Raw genomic sequence first — 15573 nt, forward strand, 5'->3', positions numbered from 1 at the left:
TTCTTTGTTTGGGTGTTCTAGGTTGGTTATTTCTATGTTTGCCTGTGTGACTCCCAATCAGAGGCAACGAGTGTCAGCTGTCGGCTGGTTGTCTCTGATTGGGAGCCATATTTAACTGTCTGTGTTTCACCTTGTGTTTGTGGGTTTTTGTTCCGTGTCGGTATTGTTTACCGTGGACTTCACGAGTCGTGTTTTGTTTGGTATACTTTAACTAATTAAAGTCATGTTTGTTTCACACGCTGCGCCTTGGTCTACTCACTCATACGACGATCGTGACACCAGAAGAGGATTGGGAGAATGTCATATGGTCAGATGAAACCAAAATATAACTTTTTGGTAAAAACTCAACTCGTCGTGTTTGGAGGACAAAGAATGCTGAGTTGCATCCAAAGAACACCATACCTACTGTGAAGCATGGGGGTGGAAACATCATGCTTTGGGGCTGTTTTTCTGCAAAGGGACCAGGACGACTGATCCGTGTAAAGGAAAGAATGAATGGGGCCATGTATCGTGAGATTTTGAGTGAAAACCTCCTTCTATCAGCAAGGGTATTGAAGATGAAACGTGGCTGGGTCTTTCAGCATGACAATGATCCCAAACACACCGCCCGGGCAACGAAGGAGTGGCTTCGTAAGAAGCATTTCAAGGTCCTGGAGTGGCCTAGCCAGTCTCCAGATCTCAACCCCATAGAAAATCTTTGGAGGGAGTTGAAAGTCTGTGTTGCTCAGCGACAGCCCCCAAAACATCACTGCTCTAGAGGAGATCTGCATGGAGGAATGGGCCAAAATACCAGCAACAGTGTGTGAAAACCTTGTGAAGACTTACAGAAAACGTTTGACCTGTGTCATTGCCAACAAAGGGTATATAACAAAGTATTGAGAAACTTTTGTTATTGGACCAAATAATAACCGTAATTTGCAAATAAATTCATTAAAATCCTACAATGTGATTTTCTGGATTTTTTTTCTCATTTTGTCTGTCATAGTTGACGTGTACCTATGATGAAAATTACAGGCCTCTCTCATCTTTTTAAGTGGGAGAACTTGCACAATTGGTGGCTGACTAAATACTTTTTTCCCCCACTGTACAGGCTACTGTAGGCTATATCATAGAAATCAAAAGCCATTTCCATGTGTAAATGTTATGTGATTTTCTCCATTGATTTTGTTGGTAGGCCTACATTATGCTCAGATAGCCACAATAACCTGTTGGCTACTGTCTAAAACTGTCAGGGTACAGCCTATTGGCTACTGTCTACAACTGTAAAGGTACAGCCTATTGGCTACTGTCTAAAACTGTAAAGGTACAGCCTATTGGCTACTGTCTAAAACTCTGAGGGTACAGCCTATTGGCTACTGTCTAAAACTGTCAGGGTACAGCCTATTGGCTACTGTCTAAAACTGTAAGGGTACAGCCTATTGGCTACTGTCTAAAACTGTCAGGGTACAGCCTATTGGCTACTGTCTAAAACTGTCAGGGTACAGCCTCAGTGTTCACTGTAAATGCGCGCCAGAAGTTGCACAAAATTGTTTCTGCTCACAAGACAAAACATTTGCTCAGTGCCCCCAAAAATTTGAGGTAAAATTGATTACAACCCAACCCTCTGTATTGTAATATTATACACTGAACTCAAATATAAACACAACAAGTGTTGGTCCCATGTTTCATGAGTTGAAATAAAAGATCCAGGAATCTTCCATACGCACAAAAAGCTTATTTTTCTAAACTGTTGTACACAAATTTGTTTACATCCCTGTTAGTGAGCATTTTTCCTTTGCCAAGATAATCCATCCACCTGACAGGCGTGGCATATCAAGAAGCTGATTAAACAGCATGATCATTACACAGGTGCACCTTGTGCTGGGGACAATAAAAGGCCACTAAAATGTGCAGTTTTGTTGTGTTTATTTTTTGTTCAGTATATGATCACTTGATGAGAGAACAGCATGTGTGACCTGAGACAAGGATCAGAGTGCAAGCTTTGTTTGAGACTTTCTCAAATCATCAATAGCCAATAGTTGCATCATGCAGCCCATTAGAATGTCTTAGAAAACAAAACATATAAGGTTTTCTATCTTTCACAATTGAAGTTGCCAAATAACTCTAAATCATATAGGACTTGTTTCAAATGATCACTTTTACGCTCAACATAGCCACTTCATATGCGGAAATATATTCTTTCTATTTTATTCAGCTAAGTTAAATTACTATAAAATCATATAAAAATAATGGCACCGGATTTATAAGCATATCTTGTCAGCTAAATGAACTAGCCTACAGCCTATGGCATGGAGCACAGCCAGATAACATACAGTAGGCCAACTCGTATTCTGTTCTTCTGAAATACATTTTCTTCATATCATAATGTTTCTTTAGACCTGACTAAAATAAATAATGGCTTGAATATATTACATTGATTTATTAGACGTTTATAATGCAGATGTTCCAAAATCACGTATCAGCAGCTTGTAGGCTATGCATGGAGGAGATCCTAAATGTGTTTGTTAATTAATGGTCAATTACCGTGAGACTGGCAGCTGACAAAATGTCATGACCGCCACAGCCGTAATGGTGAGAATCGCAGTACATATTGTATCGGAACCAAAGTGTCGTGATAATATTTTTATTGTGAGGTCCCTGGCTATTCCCAGCACGAATACACACAGTTACACTCTGCAGGCAGTAAAAAGCTCTTGGATCACAATGCTGCAGCCTGCCAGGCAGCCTGCACATGAATCAATACTGCTGCAGCTGGCTCTCTCTCCCCCTCTCTTCACTCTGTTGTCTCTCAGGCGCCAATGCACTTACACACTCAATGCTTGACGAGTTTACTGATTATAATGATTTCATTGTTTATTATTGTCTATGATTTTGTTGGCAGAACCTATTGTATTATATTATTATGTCAACGATTAAAACATAAAGACATGCTGCTGTTTATCTTTGTCATTCTTCAGGAAGGTTTAAGATGGCTATAAATAATAGAGAAGTTGACTAAAGCACAACTAGCCATGACAAAGAAACATACGGTTTCATGTGACATTTTGAATGACATAGGTGTTTTGTTGTTGCTAGGTGGACTTATGGTATCATTGTGTTGTTGCTAGGTGGACTAATGGTCTCATTGTGTTGTTGCTAGGTGGACTAATAGTCTCATTGTGTTGTTGCTAGGTGGACTAATGGTCTCATTGTGTTGTTGCTAGGTGGACTAATGGTCTCATTGTGTTGTTGCTAGGTGGACTAATGGTCTCATTGTGTTGTTGCTAGGTGGACTAATGGTCTCATTGTGTTGTTGCTAGGTGGACTAATGGTCTCATTGTTTTGTTGCTAGGTGGACTAATGGTCTCGTTGTTGCTAGGTGGACTAATGGTCTCATTGTGTTGTTGCTAGGTGGACTAATGGTCTCATTGTGTTGTTGCTAGGTGGACTAATGGTCTCATTGTGTTGTTGCTAGGTGGACTAATGGTCTCATTGTGTTGTTGCTAGGTGTACTAATGGTCTCATTGTGTTGTTGCTAGGTGGACTAATGGTCTCATTGTGTTGTTGCTAGGTGGACTAATGGTCTCATTGTGTTGTTGCTAGGTGGACTAATGGTCTCATTGTGTTGTTGCTAGGTGGACTAATGGTCTCATTGTGTTGTTGCTAGGTGGACTAATGGTCTCATTGTGCCTATCTAAACTTTTATTCCTGTAACTACACATGTGAAGCTGCAAGAAAATCATGTCTACATGTATATCAAACCATTTAGAAATGTGTATGGAGAGTGGAGGCACTTTCCATGTCTTTCAGCCTTATTGTATACTGGTATGTGGGAGGTTGAAATGCATGTGTGAAGTGCCTGCATGGTGTGTACACGGGGGTGTGCCTGGCTGTGAAGAAGGATGGACTAGCCTTTGAACCATTGCCAGCTCCCATCAGTAGATTATTGATTGTCCCTTTTAGAGAGTTTCTTGAACAGCCGGTCACATCATGCCAAGAGAGGCCATTTTGTCACCAGCAGAAGCAGCATATCAAGGCCTCTACTGACCTAGCACTGCATGGAGCTGTGTTTCCCCCACAAGTCTCTGGTGGCGTTCCAGCTTGGCTTGTTTGCTGTGTATCTCAGAGGTTTTCCGGGCCTAGTCTGCATCATATGACTGTGGTTAGACCATGTTAAAAACGGCCAGAGAAAGACTCCATGGAAGGCACCCTCGCTCTGTGTGCAACAGCAGTATTAGCAGAGTGGTTTTCCACTGCAGACAGCAGGATGTTCTACTGCCAGGGTTCTGGAATCACTGAAGGCAGCAGGATGTTCTACTGCCAGGGTTCTGGAATCACTGAAGACAGCAGGGTGTTCTACTGCCAGGGTTCTGGAATCACTGAAGACAGCAGGGTGTTCTACTGCCAGGGTTCTGGAATCACTGAAGACAGCAGGATGTTCTACTGCCAGGGCTCTGGAATCACTGAAGACAGCAGGGTGTTCTACTGCCAGGGTTCTGGAATCACTGAAGGCAGCAGGGTGTTCTACTGCCAGGGTTCTGGAATCACTGAAGGCAGCAGGGTGTTCTACTGCCAGGGTTCTGGAATCACTGAAGGCAGCAGTATGTTCTACTGCCAGGGCTCTGGAATCACTGAAGGCAGCAGGATGTTCTACTGCCAGGGTTCTGGAATCACTGAAGACAGCAGGGTGTTCTACTGCCAGGGTTCTGGAATCACTGAAGGCAGCAGGGTGTTCTACTGCCAGGGTTCTGGAATCACTGAAGGCAGCAGGGTGTTCTACTGCCAGGGTTCTGGAATCACTGAAGGCAGCAGGATGTTCTACTGCCAGGGTTCTGGAATCACTGAAGGCAGCAGGGTGTTCTACTGCCAGGGTTCTGGAATCACTGAAGGCAGCAGGGTGCTCTACTGCCAGGGTTCTGGAATCACTGAAGGCAGCAGGGTGTTCTACTGCCAGGGTTCTGGAATCACTGAAGACAGCAGGATGTTCTACTGCCAGGGTTCTGGAATCACTGAAGGCAGCAGGATGTTCTACTGCCAGGGTTCTGGAATCACTGAAGACAGCAGGATGTTCTACTGCCAGGGTTCTGGAATCACTGAAGACAGCAGGATGTTCTACTGCCAGGGTTCTGGAATCACTGAAGACAGCACACTGGATGCGTCTGAAATGGCACCCTATTCACTATGTAGCGCACTACTTTTGACCAGGGCCTATAGAACCCTGTGGGCCTCTGGAGAGCAGAGCAAACACCACAACATGACACAACACACCACAACACACCACAATATGACACAACACACCACAACACAACACACCACAACATGATACAACACACCACAACATGACACAACACACCACAACATGACACAACACACCACAACATGACACAACACACCACAACATGACACAACACACCACAATATGACACAACACACCACAACACACCACAACATGACACAACACACCACAATATGACACAACACACCACAATATGACACAACACACCACAATATGACACAACACACCACAACATGACACAACACACCACAATATGACACAACACACCACAATATGACACAACACACCACAATATGACACAACACACCACAACATGACACAACACACCACAACATGATACAACACACCACAACATGACACAACACACCACAACATGATACAACACACCACAACATGACACAACACACCACAACATGATACAACACACCACAACATGACACAACACACCACAACATGATACAACACACCACAATATGACACAACACACCACAACACACCACAACATGACATGACACGACACACCACAACATGACACAACACACCACAACACACCACAACATGACACAACACACCACAACATGACACAACACACCACAATATGACACAACACACCACAACACACCACAACATGACACAACACACCACAACATGACACAACACACCACAACATGACATGACACGACACACCACAATATGACACAACACACCACAACATGACACACCACAACACAACACACCACAACACACCACAACACACCACAACACACCACAACACACCACAACATGACACACCACAACACAACATGACACAACACACCACAACACACCACAACATGACATGACACAACATGACACAACACACCACAATATGACACAACACACCACAACACACCACAACATGACACAACACACCACAACACACCACAACATGACATGACACAATATGACACAACACACCACAATATGACACAACACACCACACCACAACACACCACAACACACCACAACACACCACAATATGACACAACACACCACAACACACCACAACACAACATGACACAACACACCACAACATGACATGACACAACATGACACAACACACCACAACACACCACAACACACCACAATATGACACAACACACCACAACACACCACAACACAACATGACACAACACACCACAACACACCACACCACAACATGACACAACACACCACAACATGACACAACACACCACAACACACCACAACATGACATGACACAACATGACACAACACACCACAACACACCATGACATGACACACCACAACATGACACAACACAACACAATATGACACAACACACCACAATATGACACAACACACCACAACATGACACAACACACCACAATATGACACAACACACCACAATATGACACAACACACCACAACATGACACAACACACCACAACACACCACAACATGACATGACACGACACACCACAACACACCACAACATGACATGACACAAGCAGACCTCTCTCAGTCTAGAAACAGGCTTCCTGCTAAGCAGCACGTTCATCTCTGGGCTGCTTGTTCACTGGTCATTCTGCAGGCTTTCTCTGGCTGTTAGGCGTCAACAACAGACATGTTAACACAACCACACACACACACACACACACACACACACACACACTTCGGGTATCACAACAACACTGTGTTTTTTAACTATGTGAACAATGTTAAGACTGAATGGTTGATGGAACAATGCAGTTAGTATTTAGTAATGAAATCCAGTCCATCTCTCTCCCTCCACTTCTCCTCCTCTCCTCCCTCCTCCTCTCTCCCTCCTCCTCCCTCCCTCTACCCCTCTCCCTCCTCCTCCCTCCCTCCACCTCTCTCCCTCCTCCTCTCTCCCTCCACCTCTCCTCCTCTCTCCTCCCTCCTCTCTCCCTCCACCTCTCCTCCTCTCTCCTCCCTCCTCTCTCCCTCCTCCTCTCTCCCTCCACCTCTCTCCCTCCTCCTCCCTCCTCTCTCCCTCCACTTCTCCTCCTCTCTCCATCCACCTCTCTCCCTCCACCTCTCTCCCTCCACCTCTCCTCCTCTCTCCTCCCTCCCACCTCTCTCCCTCCTCCTCCCTCCTCTCTCCCTCCACCTCTCTCCCTCCACCTCTCCTCCTCTCTCCCTCCACCTCTCTCCCTCCTCCTCTCTCCCTCCACCTCTCCTCCTCTCTCCTCCCTCCTCTCTCCCGCCACCTCTCCTCCTCTCTCCCTCCACCTCTCCTCCTCTCTCCTCCCTCCTCTCTCCCTCCTCCTCTCTCCCTCCACCTCTCCTCCTCTCTCCTCCCTCCTCTCTCCATCCACCTCTCTCCATCCACCTCTCTCCATCCACCTCTCTCCCTCCACCTCTCCTCCTCTCTCCCTCCACCTCTCCTCCTCTCTCCTCCCTCCTCTCTCCATCCACCTCTCTCCCTCCTCCTCTCTCCCTCCTCCTCTCTCCCTCCTCCTCTCTCCCTCCTCTTCTCTCCCTCCACCTCTCTCCCTCCACCTCTCCTCCTCTCTCCCTCCACCTCTCTCCCTCCACCTCTCCTCCTCTCTCCCTCCACCTCTCTCCCTCCACCTCTCCTCCTCTCTCCCTCCTCCTCTCTCCCTCCTCCTCTCTCCTCCCTCCTCTCTCCCTCCTCCTCTCTCCCTCCTCCTCTCTCCCTCCACCTCTCTCCATCCACCTCTCTCCCTCCACCTCTACTCCTCTCTCCCTCCTCCTCTCTCCCTCCTCCTCTCTCCCTCCTCCTCTCTCCCTCCTCCTCTCTCCCTCTGCTATAGTTGTCCTGGGTGCTGGAGCAACAGGACCCATCAGGTTCTAGTGATGACCTCACCGCGGTGCGGAACCACACCGATCAGATGCTGTGCCTCCTGGCTGAGGAGCGACCGGGGGAGGGGGGCGAGGGCCCCTCCGGGGCGGTAACGTCCGGTAACGTCCCCCCCATGGGCCCCATCCTGGACCTGGTGGTGACTGAGAACGTCCTGGAGCGTGTGGTGCAGTGGCACCTGCGTCGTGGATTGGACCCCGACAGCCAGGGGGCGCTACTCAAGCTGTTTGAGATGCTGATAGGCCATTCTCAGCAGCCCCTGCTCCAACACAAGGCGGTGCTGCAGCCTCTGCTGGGCCTGCTGGGGGCCTGTACTGATCCCCAGCTGGGCTGTCCTCCCTCTCTGGAGAACAGCCTGGTGCTGCTGCTCAACCAGGTGGGTGGAACAGTGGAAAAGAGCTTCCTCTCTAGTAAGGATATTCATCTCTCCTCACAAGCACGATTCAATGCCTGTCTAGTTAAATGGGCTCTGATACGATACAGGAATGATACTTCTAGTTTTGAAACTGTTCGATACGATTCGATGCACTAGCAATTGTTGCATGAACACATTTATTTTCCATTCTAAATTAATATCTGATACTGATGGAGATCAGAAGCTGAGCTGTGTGTGTGTGTGTGTGTGTGTGTGTGTGTGTGTGTGTGTGTGTGTGTGTGTGTGTGTGTGTGTGTGTGTGTGTGTGTGTGTGTGTGTGTGTGTGTGTGTGTGTGTGTGTGTGTGTAAGCTGACCATAAGCCAGACAGCATCTACCACTATCAGATTGGAGGGGGAGGGGCAATTTATGTTTTTGTTCCCCCACTTTTTATCTGAAATCCTCATCACCCACAGATTAACTTGTCATTTAGCGGATAAAAATGTTTTGAGCTAGTAATATGTAAATATTTATCTTTAGAAATTAGCTATGACATACACTGAGTGTACAAAACATTAAGAACACCTTCCTAATATTGAGTTGCACATCCCCCCTTTTCCCTGCAAACAGCCTCAGTTCGTCCGGAGCAACGACTCTACAAGGTGTCGAAAGCGTTCCACAGGGATGCTGGCTCCATGTTGACTCCAATGCTTCACACTGTTGTGTCAAGTTGGCTGGATGTCCTTTAGGTGGTGGACCGTTCTTGATACACACGGGAAACTGTTGAGCGTGAAAAACCCAGCAGCGTTGCAGTTCTTGACACAAACCAGTGTGCCTGGCACCTACTACCATACCTCGTTCAAAGGCACTTAAATATTTTGTCTTTCCCATTCACCCTCTGAATGGCGCACATACACAATCCATATCTCAAATATCTCAAGGCTTAAAAATCCTTCTTTCATCTACACTGATTTGAAGTGGATTTAACAAGTGACATCCAGCTTTCACTGGATTCAACTGGTCAATCTATGTCATGGAAAGAACAGGTGTTCATAATGTTTTGTACATAGCCAATTAATATAACGCAGCTTTGGATTTCACCCGTCTCAAAGCGAATGGTTTTGACCATTTTGAACTTTACGGAGGAGAGCTGCTCTCTTTTCCCATTCTGACCAGTGCGGCTCGCTGTCCTTGTTATGAAATTAAACCTTTACCATGTTGATGTAAAAATGACCAAATGCACTGACTGTTTAAAGCAGAACTACCAAAAATATTTAGTACGGTGAACCTGGTAATGGAAAAGCCCCAATCAGCAGTTAGATGTGAGTCCACTCCGGTAGCCCTTCACAGCTCCGCCGGTAAAACACCCATTTTCTACAGCGCATTTCGTAACAATGACCCAGCAAATTACATTGGTTGTCACTCAACGAATAAAGCCTATGATTTGACATTGCGAAAGCCACTCTGGTTGGCGCCAGCAGCTGTGTCTCCCACACTGTGCGCACAGTTCTCTGACTTGTAGATTCATGTAATACGCAGGTACATGGACTCATCAATTCAGTCACAACAGATTAGAGGTATTTTCGGAAATAAGGCCCCCCCCCCAAAAAAATAAAAATAATAATGATTAAATAACGTTCATTGTACCGGCGATTCGTGTAACGTTTCAATCCGTTTTCTTACCGATGCATGCTTCATTTGGATCTGTTTGGGCTCCTGTGCCACCGTTGCACTCGCATCTTAAACATTTGAACCATGGATCGATGCATTTTGGTGAATCGTTACATCAAATCCTCTCAATGTTCCTGCCATTTCTAGAGAGTTTTTTCCACTGAGCTTCTGCTTCTGCATTGCTTGCTCTTTGGGGTTTCAGGCTGGGTATCTGTAAAGCACTTTGACAACTGCTGATCGGAAAAAAGGGGGCTTCATAAAATACTTTTGATTGATTTGAAAGGAGCGTTGATCATGGAGGCATGGATGGCATCAGGCTATCTTCTGACGTTACTGATTTGATCTCATCTGAAAAAGTAACATGGACTAACGTTTTCTGCTGTTTTAACCTTTTCTAATCCATATAATGTCTAAAGGTTTCTCCTGGCTTGTAAAGGGGCTTAGGTGGTGGGCATTGTGTTGTTTTTATGTGTTTTCATGAACTGAACAAGATATTCTGGTCCCCATCACCAGATCTGTGTGTCGATGGCGCGTGCTCCTGCGGTGTTGGAGCTGTTGTTCAGGACGGCGCCAGCCCAACAGGGTCCAACCAACCTGCTCATCTTCTCCCTGCTGATCCCCTTCCTCCACCGTGACGGGGCCATCGGACAGCAGGCCCGCGACGCCCTGCTCCTCGTCATGGCAACCTCCGCCAGCAACCAGGGCGTGGCATGCTACATCGCAGAGAACTCCTACTTCTGCCCGGTGAGTGATCAATCAATTGATCAAATGTATTTTATAAAGCCCTTTTTACATCAGCAGTTGTCACAAAGTGCTATACAGCCATATCTCAGACTGGCCAATAAAAATAAAAGATTTAGTTGGGCAGTCTGAGATATGGCTTTTTCTTTGCAACTCTGCCTAGAAGGTCAGCATCCCGGAGTCGCCTCTTCACTGTTGACGTTGAGACTGTTGTTTTGCGGGTACTATTTAATGAAGCTGCCAGTTGAGGACCTGTGAGGCGTCTGTTTCTCAAACTAGACACTCAAATGTATTTGTCCTCTTGCTCAGTTGTGCACCGGGGCCTCCCACTCCTCTTTCTATTCTGGTTAGAGCCAGTTTGGGCTGTTCTGTGAAGGGAGTAGTACACAGCGTTGTACGAGATCTTCAGTTTCTTGGCAATTTCTCACATGGAATAGCCTTCATTTGTCAGAACAAGAATAGACTGACGAGTTTCAGAACAAAGTTATTTGTTTCTGGCCATTTTGAGCCTGTAATCGAACCCACAATTGCTGATGCTCCAGATACTCAACTAGTCTCAAGAAGGCCAGGCCTGTGTACGCCTATGTAAATATTGCATAAAAAATCTGCAGTTTCCAGCTACAATAGCCATTTACAACATTAACAAGGTCTACACTGTATTTCTGATCAATTTGATGTTAATTTAATGGACAAAAAAATTGCTTTTCTTTCGAAAACAAGGACATTTCTAAGTGACCCCAAACTTTTGAACGGTAGTGTATGTTACCTCTTTCACTGACCGTTCATTCTGTACTTTCACTGGTGGTGTGAAGAAAATCTTAGAAAATCAAGTTGGCTACAGGAGACCTTTACAAATCTTTGTGGATTATCTGGATTCTGTGCCATCATTTGAAAGGATTATGAGGAAAACCCAGAGCTTGAATAAACAGCATGACAAAGCGCTACATGTTTTTCTAAACCCATGATTAATTCAATATTTCCTTCACTAACTTTGTCTGTGGGCTGATTGTATCTCACTGAGGATCTGGAACCACTGTTTCCTTCCTTCCTTCCTTCCGACTGACAGGCACATGCTGATGATGATAACTGTGTGTGTGAGATAAGAGGACAGAGAAGTCTGTGGTGCAGCTTCCTCTTCCTTCAGCCAGCCCTCTAACCGATAGATAGCACGTCTTATCAACACTTCTCTTGCTAAACCGTCAGATAGTTTCATATTGGTCCTGTCACTCTGATGTGTACCTTTTTGAGCCTGAGTCAGTTACTGGACCAGTTGGAGCTTCCCCTTTGGCTGACAGTTTTGCTTGACTCCCTGCTGCATACCGTACAGTTAGACTGCTACTGTTCTGTAGCACTAGTATTCATGCATATGTTGAGGGTTATTTACATTACATTCACGTCATTTAGCAGACGCTCTTATCCAGAGAGACTTACATACATTTGCATACTTTTTTTCCATACTAGTCCCCCGTGGGAATCGAACCCACAACCCTGGCGTTGCAAGCGCCATGCTCTACCAACTGAGCTACACAGGACTATGTAAGGGTTAGGGTTAGGCCATATGTTGCCCATAGGTTGAGGGTTAGGCCATAGGTTGAGGGTTAGGCCATAGGTTGAGGGTTAGGCCATAGGTTGAGGGTTAGGCCATAGGTTGAGGGTTAGGCCATAGGTTGAGGGTTAGGCCATATGTTGAGGGTTAGGCCATAGGTTGAGGGTTAGGCCATAGGTTGAGGGTTAGGCCATAGGTTGAGGGTTAGGCCATATGTTGAGGGTTAGGCCATATGTTGAGGGTTAGGCCATAGGTTGAGGGTTAGGCCATAGGTTGAGGGTTAGGCCATAGGTTGAGGGTTAGGCCATAGGTTGAGGGTTAGGCCATATGTTGAGGGTTAGGCCATATGATATAAGCAGATGTAGGCTGTCATATAATGTACCATAACATTTGTATCAGAAGCAGCAGCACATGATGCTCCATTTGATGTGACACATAGCATGACCTGGCTGGTATGTGGTGGTAGCCTGGGTAGGATCAGTCTGTTAAGATAACATTCCACTCCTTTTCATGCTAAACATTGTGTGTGTGTGTGTGTGTGTGTGTGTGTGTGTGTGTGTGTTTTCTCACTCTATTCTACAGTCAGAGTAGCCTACTGCATGTGAAAGCAGTTTACACAGCCATGTTTTTTGTGACATGCTGCCTGCCTCAGAACACGTGGAACCGCTAATATCTGTTTGGATCAGATTAAAGACTATATTAGATTTAGATTACTGAGGTGTATTCACTGTTTGTTTTACTGATGTTTACGTCTGCTCTGCTTGCCGTGTGTGTGTGTGTGTGGGTTTCAGCCTAACTATGTTACTGCTCTGTCTGTCTGTCTGTCTGTCTGTCTGTCTGTTACTGCTCTGTCTGTCTCTGTGCTGTATGTGGTTAGCACTCCAACTCTCCTGTACCTCTCTCCTCCTCCTCTCCTCCTCCTCCTCCTCCTCCTCCTCCTCCTCCTCCTCCTCCTCCTCCTCCTCCTCCTCCTCTTCCTCTCCTCCCTGTATCTCCTCCTCCTCCTCTCCTGTACCTCTCCTCCTCCTCCTCCTCCTCTCCTCCTCTCCTCCTCCTCTTCCTCTCCTCCCTGTATCTCCTCCTCCTCCTCCTCTCCTGTACCTCTCCTCCTCCTCCTCCTCCTCTCCTCCCTGTACCTATCCTCCTCCTCTCCTCCTCCTCCTCCTCCTCCTCCTCTCCTCCTCCTCCTCCTCTCCTCTACCTCTCCTCCTCCTCCCTCCTCCTCCTCCTCCTCCGTCTCCTCCTCTCCTGTACCTATCCTCCTCCTCTCCTCCTCCTCCTCCTCCTCCTCCTGTACCTCTCCTCTCCCTCCTCCTCCTCCGTACCTCTCCTCCTCCTCCTCCTCCTCCTCCTCCTCCTCCTCCTCTCCTGTACCTCTCCTCCTCTCCTCCTCCTCCTCCTCTCCTCCTCCTCCTCCTCTCCTGTACCTCTCCTCCTCCTCCTCCTCCTCCTCCTCCTCTCCTCCCTGTACCTATCCTCCTCCTCCTCCTCTCCTCCCCTCCTCCTCCTCCTCCTCCTCCCTCCTCCTCCTCCTCCTCCTCTCCTTCCTCCTCTCCTCCTCCTCCCTCCTCCCTCCTCCTCCTCCTCCTCTCCTCTCCTCCCTGTACCTCTCCTCCTCCTCCTCCTCCTCTCCTCCCTGTACCTATCCTCCTCCTCCTCCTCTCCTCCGTCCCTCCTCCTCCTCCTCCTCCTCCTCCTCCCTCTCCTCCTCCTCCTCCTCCTCCTCCTCCTCTCCTCCCTCCTCCTCCTCCTCTCCTCCTCCTCCCTCTCCTCCTCCTCCCTCCTCCTCTCCTCCCTGTACCTCTCCTCCTCCTCCTCCTCTCCTCCCTGTACCTCTCCTCCTCCTCCTCCTCTCCTCCTCTCCTGTACCTCTCCTCCTCCTCCTCCTCCTCCTCCTCTCCTCCTCCTCCTCCTCTCCTGTACCTATCCTCCTCCTCCTCCTCCTCTCCTGTCCCTCCTCCTCCTCCTCCTCCTCCTCCTCCTCCTCTCCTCCCTGTACCTCTCCTCCTCCTCCTCTCCTCCCTGTACCTCTCCTCCTCCTCCTCCTCCTCCTCCTCTCCTGTACCTCTCCTCCTCCTCCTCCTCCTCCTCCCTCCTCCTCCTCTCCTCCTTCCCTCTCCTCCTCCTCCTCCTCTCCTCCCTGTACCTCTCCTCCTCCTCCTCCTCCTCCTCCTCTCCTCCCTGTACCTATCCTCCTCCTCCTCCTCCTCCTCCTCCTCTCCCTCCTCCCTCCCCTCCTCCTCCTCTCCTCCCTCCTCCTCCTCCTCCTCTCCTCTCCTCCTCCTCCTCCTCCTCCTCCTCCTCCTCCCTCCTCCCTCCTCCTCCTCCTCCCTCGTACCTCTCCTCCTCCTCCTCCTCCTCCTCCCTGTACCTCTCCTCCTCCTCCTCCTCCTCCTCCCTGTACCTCTCCTCTCCTCCTCCTCCTCCTCCTCCCTCCTCCTCCTCCTCCCTCCTCCTCCTCTCTCCTCCCTCCTCCTCCTCTCTCTCCTCCCTGTACCTATCCTCCTCCTCCTCCTCCCTTCCTCCTCCTCCTCTCCTCCCTGTACCTATCCTCCTCCTCCTCCTCCTCCTCCTCCTCCTCCTCCTCTCCTCCTCCTCTGGGCTGGCTGGATGCTGTGACCCGACCCTATTGGCTGCCCTCCCCAACTCTGTGCCAATGGACTCACGGATGAGCTCTCATAAGAGGAAGAAGTGTGTGTGTGTTAATGCCAATGGTGTGAGTAGGCCCCTGAGCTGAGACATTGGGCAGACTGAGCATCTACCACCCCAATGTCCCCCCACACACACACATTTTATCTGAACTCACCATCACCCACTGATTAACTGGTCATTTTTTAAGAATGAAAATGTTTTGAGCTAGTACTATGTCAATAGAAATTAGCTGGATCTGTCTGAGCTGACTTCTCTGAGCTGTGTGAGTGAGTGTGAGATCATGATTCATGACCCCGGTCAGAAAAGGGCTTGTCCAGTTGATTCCCATGGTAATGTCAGGCTGTAGATGGGGCTTTATCTCAGAGGCTAGCTCGCACTACACAGGGTTCTCCCCAAAAAAATTAAGAGGGGCGCTGCGCCACCTTGTGGACTGGCTTCACCACTATGTAAAAAAATACATCAGAATTACTTTATCATTTAAGGCCATTTT

General features: G+C 47.9%; 1 protein-coding gene across 1 annotated transcript in view; it reads left to right on the forward strand.

Moving 5' to 3' along the window:
• Positions 1-15573, forward strand: part of LOC121536357 (FHF complex subunit HOOK interacting protein 1B-like) — a 109049-nt gene that overhangs the window by 54149 nt on the left and 39327 nt on the right. Inside the window, exons 4-5 of the mRNA XM_045206767.1 lie at positions 8074-8496; positions 10658-10888. Of these exons, the coding sequence (XP_045062702.1) occupies positions 8074-8496; positions 10658-10888 (654 nt within the window). The remainder of the gene's footprint in view (positions 1-8073; positions 8497-10657; positions 10889-15573) is intronic.

The sequence above is a fragment of the Coregonus clupeaformis genome, chromosome 23 (genome assembly GCF_020615455.1).
Source record: "Coregonus clupeaformis isolate EN_2021a chromosome 23, ASM2061545v1, whole genome shotgun sequence".
Lineage (NCBI taxonomy): Eukaryota > Metazoa > Chordata > Actinopteri > Salmoniformes > Salmonidae > Coregonus > Coregonus clupeaformis.